Genomic DNA, 7504 nt, shown 5'->3' on the forward strand with positions numbered 1-7504 from the left:
TCAGCTTTACAAAAGCTATGCCCATTTATAAAATTTAATAATTATGTATGAGAAAGGTATACCATTTCAACAAAAGGGGCATAACCAGAAACCCCCTTGTTGATTTGAGCACACTAGAGTCGTTATCATCTTCATCTCCCAGATTAACCAAATTCAACCGTGTGTGTTGACATCTACACAACCCATCACCACCAACTTCAGGGTTTGTCCTTGGTTCATGTATAACCACTTGCCTCCTTACATAAGATGACAAACATGCCCTGCTCAATTTCTTATCTCTCTTCTTCTCTTCAGCCACATTCTTTTTTTTATATTTTTATCTTTTTCCTCATCTTTATCAGCTTTTTCATCACTAGGCAGCTCTTCAGGGTTTAAAATTGTATTTTCTTGCATCAACTTTATGATGTCCGGAGTGTTGTCCTCATCACCTTTTTCCTGCACATCTGACTCGTTTGGCGTTTTTGGTGGTGATGTGTTGATGGCGTTTTCATCCTGGGGTATATTGGGTGTCTCCTCCTCTTCAAAAGTTTTCAAGAGGTTTTTCCCAGATGTAGATGGTGGCTGCTCATATGGCGTTTTATCAAACACTGCACCTTGTTGGTCAACACTTTTGTTCACCATCTCCCCTTCCGTTTTTTCTAGTTCAGTGTTGAATGCCTGACTATATTGTGTTTCTGTCGTGGGGATGTTTGGTGTCTTATCAAATACAATCATTTTTGGGGTCTCTTCAGCAGGTTGCAGATGTTTTTTATTGCTTTAATCACTTCATCAACCATTCTTGAATTATCAAGACCTTCTTTTATATCAATCATTTGTTTTAGATCTTGTCCCGGCAGCTCGAAAATCTCAGCAATATTCCTTTTAATTATTTTTCCCCATTGTATCTCGAAATGTGATATTCAAGTGTCTTGAAATCACAACTCCATCTCTCGATATCGTTTTCGTTTATATCTTCATCTGATGATATAGTATCCTCATCATCATCATATATGGGGGCTGTTGTAGCAGTCGAGGGTTCGGCGTATTGTTCTCTGGCCATATCCCTTTCTTTTTCTACTCTTGTATCCCCTTCTCCTTCCCCTTCTTCTTCTCCTTCTCCTTCTCCATCCCCTTCACCATTCCCTTCCGACTCCCCTTTCTCTTCTCCTTTTCCTTCTCCTTCATCTTTTCCTTTTCCTTCTCCTTTTCCTTCATTTTCAACTTCAATGGCGTTTTCATGAACTCTTTCCACTTCAATGGCGTTTTCATCAACTGTTTCCACTTCAATGGCGTTTTCAATTCTAGCCATCTCGTTCTCCCTTTCTTCTTCATTTTCACCTCCTCCTTCCCCTTCTTCTTCATTTTCAAATTCTTTGGCGTTTTCATGAACTGTTTGCACTTCAATGGCGTTTTCTATTTCAACCATCTCCTTTTCCCCTTCTTCTTCATTTTCACCTCCTAGTACCACCTCAGTTTCATGTGTACCTTCTTCTCTTTCAGCTGGCACTTCTTTGGCGTTTTCATCAACAAATTTTGAGATGTTCTCCAACAATGTCATACATTGTGAGTATTTAATGTGTACCAGGAGGCTGTTTGGGTATTCAGTCTTTGACTGTTTTAACAACGTGCTCATTTTATTGTAATAGCCTTCTAATTCTTTGTATGCTCCATCCAATTTATCAGCCATTTCCTGTTATATTAAAAAAAGGATTTTGTTGATCACGGTGTTCTGTGGTTTTTTTTTTAATTTATTATTTGAACAACATACCTCTTCAGGTTCATTGTTTTGTTCTTCTTCATCAGCAAAAATGTTGTCATACTGTGTTACTCCTCTGACAAGAGCATGGTTCCCTGATGCAGAAACTTCAAACATCATTTCCTGGCTTTCTCTATCCTCATTCATCATCCTTTGAAGTGAAGCCTCTTCATCATCATTGAAGTGCATGGAATTTTGCACATCATAATTATAATGATCATCATGATCAAAACCATCATCATCATCATCAAACTCATCATCATTGTTATCAGCATGCTCATCGACGTTGTGAACATCATCTTCATCTTTATTCTCAACATCATCACCATCAGCTTCATCATGAACAACAACCTGCATTTTTCTTTTTTTTTTTTGGGCTTGCTTTCCTTAGCTTTTTTGACTGTTTTCCTTTTTTACTTCATTGCCAACAAGGCGTTTTGCCATTGCACTCTCAAATAAGTCAATAGTATCTGTTGTAACCCACTCAATTGGGTATCCTTCTTTTCGGTCCCATTTTTTACTATTGCAAGCATCGTTCACCAAGGCAAGCTGTAACAAAATAGATTTTTCAAATGACAGATATTTTTTGGCGTTTTAATGACACACAAATGAATAGGGAAATTTTATCCTTACTGCAAGTATGATCAGTGGACCTGTGTAATGCTTTTTTGGAGAGCATGCGGTTTTGGCGTGTTGCAAGAATTGGATAATATAACTACACCAGTTCATTTGGTTTATTTGAATGTTTGGTGTAACGTTGTGCAATAATTGTTTGTTGACGACTGCATTGTTAGTTGCATGCCTCATTATAGTGAAGAATGCTACAAGGAAATTTAGGCAGAAATCTCTCCCAAAGCCATGCATCATAGGCAAAACGTTATCAAAGTATACCTTCACACTTGGTCTGTTAACCCAGCACAACCCTTGGAACTGTGCTTTCCACTCAGCCACCACCTGGTCTTTAGTTGTTGGTCCTTTTTTCATGTTCACGGGCACCCTTCCATTCGGTATACCCGTTAAAGAGTTTATAAATTCTTCATTCATATGTATGGTACCGTTGCCAACGTTTAGGGTGTTTGTCTTTTCATTGTAATTTTCAACCAACCAGTACCCAAGCATTGTTGGTACGGTATCTATTTTCAACCTTAGTGTAGCACCAAACCCCATTTGGTGTATTGTCTTTCTTTGATTTTCGTTTAGATTCATAAACCAAGCAGTCAAGTTTGTAGGTTTTACTCTTGACAAGACCCTAGCCCCACTGAACTCATGATATGGTTCTTCCTCAACCTCAACATATTGACTTAATGCCTTCCTCTTATTGGCATTTTGGGCCTTTCCATTGTGGACATTTATTCTCAATCTTAACCTCTCTTCGCCTATAAAAAATGATTTCATGGCGTTTTATTTTATGGCGTTTAATAACACAATGATACATTTATGGCGTTTTATAAATCAATAACAGATGATAGATGTTGAATAAGACAATAACAGTTAAATGGCGTTTATAACAGAAACCATACATTTTTTGGCGTTTAGTAACAAAGCTATGACAGGATACATGTTTGTGGCGTTTAGTAACACATGAATGATATGTAAAATTTCGTTCTCATACATTGTTAAACAAACGATACAAATTTTGGCGTTTTGGCAACAAAGTATCAAAGTGTATTTTTACATCACGAAAAGTAACATTCTGTAACATGTCCTCTTGTTGTCTTCTTTCGTTGCTCGTTCGGTTTTTGGCGTTTTGGAGCAGATGACCCTTCCCCTTCCACACTTGTAGAAACTGCAAATTTATTGTTAAAATTAGAACGCCAAAAGCAGCATAAACTAGCACAATATAAATCGAAGTTAACTTACTATGTTTTTTTCCTCTGGATCTGGTTTGATCTTTCGACGCCATAGTTTTTGTTGTTTCGCGTTTTCTAGGGTTTTCGCGTTTTACGTTGGTTTTGGGGAGGTTTCTCTGGGAAGTATCTATGTTTCGATCACGCTTTGATGTGTTTTGTAAATGAACATTTACCTTTTTACCCTTATAGAAGCGCGCCCCATTTAAAAAGTTTATGTTATCTACGAAAACGTCACCGCGCCATGTAGTCCATAGATTGTTTTGATCTGACGATCCATAATCGTCCTCACCGTTCTCACACTTTCACCCGTTCTCTCTAAATCCTGGCCATATATATATATATATATATATATATATATATATATAGGGGATGGTTCAAATGAAAACCACTTTTATTGTGAAAACTCGAAAACTAACTAAAAAAAAGCCTAAAAAACACATAAAAAATTTTTTTTTTCAATTTTTTTATAAAAATCGCTGGTTTTTATATATAAAAAAACTTTTTTTCAAAAAAAAAAAAATTGTAGTACACATGTGTAATAATATTTACTTATGGGAAGTGTAGAGGAATAACCCATTTTGAGTTGAGAAAACTCAAGAAACTCAATGAATGGACCACAAGTTGCCGCGTGTTAAATCACTTTTTTCAAATTCTGACATGTAACAACATTGTCAGGGGAGAGAAAGTTAATATGCTACACCACTTTCGCCCGTTTATGCGGATGTAACATCACATTTTACACCATGTAAAATTAGTGTAGCAGACAAACCTCTTACATGTGGTCAGTGTTGTTACGTGTACTTTGTCAGTCTGTTACATGTTCAGAAAAAGTTATTTATGTAACATTGAATCTCAACTATATATTTTTTTGAAGAATAGTGGAGATTGGGTTTTCTAAGTTTTCTTATTATTTTTTGCTGGATCAACTCCTAATATAAGGGTTCTGATTTGTGATGTGAAATTATAGGGATTGTCTCCTAAAGTTGTGGTTCTAGAGTGAACACTAATGTATTTGTGAACTGAGTGAGCAAATCCTGACCAATGATTTACATCATCAAATCATAAAATACACTAGTGTATTTTTATCATCAAATCATGGCCATTGATTTACACTTGTGTATTGATAATCAAGACTAGGATTAGTTCACTAGTGTTCACAATCAATGGAGTTGTTCACTAATGAACCAAACCCTATATATATATATATATATATATATATATATATATATATATATATATATATATATATATATAGAGAGAGGGTAAGGATAGTGTAAAAAGGGCCTAAAGTGTGAGAAGTGTATTATAACACTATATATAATACTATATAACACCCTATAAACACCGTATAACAATATGTAACACCATATAATACCATATAACACGATGTAACATTATATAACATTATATAACAAATATGACACTATACATCTATCATAGACATGCTATCAGACAACCTATAGTGTTATATTTGTTATATAATGATATATAGTGTTACATAGTGTTATATGGTATTATATGGTGTTATATATTGTTATACGGTGTTTATATGGTGTTATATAGTATTATATATAGTGTTATAATACACTTTGAGCACTTTTTACAGGATCCTCTACATATATATATATACATATATATATATATATATATATATATATATATATATATATATATATATATACGAAGGTTAACGTACAATAGTCACTTACATGTGAAACGTACGACACTTAATTACACATGTTCATTTGTGAATTACATACGTTATAAAAATCAACCCTAATCACGCATATGTTAAACACAAAATCACACATGAACAAAAAACAAAAATCACGCATGAGAACCCCATGATTACACATGTGGTCACACAATTCACACATGAGTAAAACTTAATTACGCATGTTATATGCATAATCATGCACGTTATTTAGTGGTTGCGTACGCTTTGTACGTTAAGAGACTTTTGTATTTTATATCTTTTTTTCTATATATATGTGTATCGCTCATTTAAAATTAAAATATCATATGTATCAAATTTATTAACAACAATTCATAATATTTTATTATTCTCAAAAATATAAATTTCATATTGCCCAATTTTAACTCATTTTCTACTATTTTTACTATATAAACTTATTGTGATTTCAACATTTCTTCAGCAATTTATAGCAACTTTTTTCTTATTTTTTAAATCAAAAGCATTTGAAATTTAGTAAAAACTACTATGAATCATAGAAAAAAAAACTATGAAATCTCATTAAAAATCAGAATAAAAATTTGTTGGAAATCGAAGTAAATTTCTATAGATAAACATTTGTTTTTATTATGATCATATTAAATAATAATAATAATAATATTAATTTTAAACAAAAAAATAGATAAGAATATAAACGATTATTTTTATTAAAATCATATTAATTAATAATAATATTTTTTAACAAAAATTTAGTTAAGAATAAATAAAAATTTAGTTAAGGATAAATAATTAACAAAGTAAAATGTTATAATAAGTAAATAGTACATTAAAGTTCATTTTTAAAAGATAAATTTTGACGACTGTATGTGTTAACATATAACATTATATTTTATTAAACACGTGCAATATACAAGTTTTTTTAAAGATATATATTTTTTATTTATTATATACAATTACACTTATGCAAAATAAAAAAAACAAAGTAAAATCTTCATATACTAATAAATGAAAATCTTTTTTGTACACGTGTCACTTTCTGGTGCTTTCTCACCTTATTTTCCTATTTATCTCTCATATTAAATAATAATAATAATAATTTTAAACAAAAATATTAGATAAGAATAAATATTTAGATAAAGATAAACATTTTTTTATTATGATCATATTAAATAATAATAATAGTAATAATAATAATAATAATAATTTTAAACAAAAAATTAGATAAGAATATAAACGATTATTTTTATTATGATCATATTAATTAATAATAATATTTTTTTAACAAAAATTTAGTTAAGAATAAATATTTAACAAAGTAAAATGTTATAATAAGTAAATAGTACATTAAAGTTCATTTTTAAAAGATAAATTTTGACGACTGTATGTGTTAACATATAACATTATATTTTATTAAACACGTACAATATACAAGTTTTTTTAAAGATATATCTTTTTTATTTATTATATACAATTACACTTATGCAAAATTAAAAAAAAAACAAAGTAAAATGTTATAATATAAGTAAATAGCACATCAATGTTCACTTTTAAATAATAAATCCTGATGACTGTTTGTATTAACATATGACATTATATTTTATTCAATATGTACAATATATGAGTTTTTTTAAATATATCTTTTTATTATTTTATTATATAAAATTCTATTTATGCAACCCGTGTAATACACGGGGTTTTAACCTAGTAATTATAATATTATATATAAAAAGTGTTAAAACTACTCTTAACATATATGCAATCATAGAAATACATATAATGAGTAACAAGTTTACTCTTAAATAGTGTTAAATATATAAATATATGAGTAAAATGTTTGTTTATTAGAAGTTCTAATAATTCTATAATTATTTAGAGTTCAAAAATGAATATACTATAAAGGTTAAACACAAACGATTGTTAGCGTACAAAGTGTAAAAAGTATTTTACACGGTGAGTGATTTTTCTTCATGCATATTTTTGATGCGTAATTTTGGTTTTCTTCAAGCGTATTTTATTTGTTATATCATTCATGCGTAATTTTAAAATTCTTCCTGCGTAATTACTTTGTACCCTTTGTATGCTAAAAGTTCTTTGTATAGTAAATTACCCATATATATGTGTGTATATATAATATTTAAAAAGTTCGTTGGCATTTTTATAATATTTTGAATCTAGTTTAAATATATAAGATACTTAAAAAGTTTCCAAAGAGGCATATGAAATTCT

The 7504-nt window shown here is 30.5% G+C and overlaps 1 protein-coding gene across 1 annotated transcript; it reads right to left on the reverse strand.

Annotated features, from left to right (window-relative positions):
• Positions 1 to 865: 865 nt before the first annotated feature.
• On the reverse strand, positions 866 to 2092 carry LOC110907584 (spore wall protein 2-like). The gene is made up of 2 exons (XM_022152544.1): positions 1748 to 2092; positions 866 to 1669 (listed from the first exon to the last, which is right to left on the reverse strand). Exons 1-2 carry the CDS (start codon positions 2090 to 2092, stop codon positions 866 to 868), a joined length of 1149 nt encoding a protein of 382 aa, XP_022008236.1.
• Positions 2093 to 7504: the final 5412 nt, after the last annotated feature.

The sequence above is a fragment of the Helianthus annuus genome, chromosome 14 (assembly GCF_002127325.2).
Source record: "Helianthus annuus cultivar XRQ/B chromosome 14, HanXRQr2.0-SUNRISE, whole genome shotgun sequence".
Classification (NCBI taxonomy): Eukaryota; Viridiplantae; Streptophyta; class Magnoliopsida; order Asterales; family Asteraceae; genus Helianthus; species Helianthus annuus.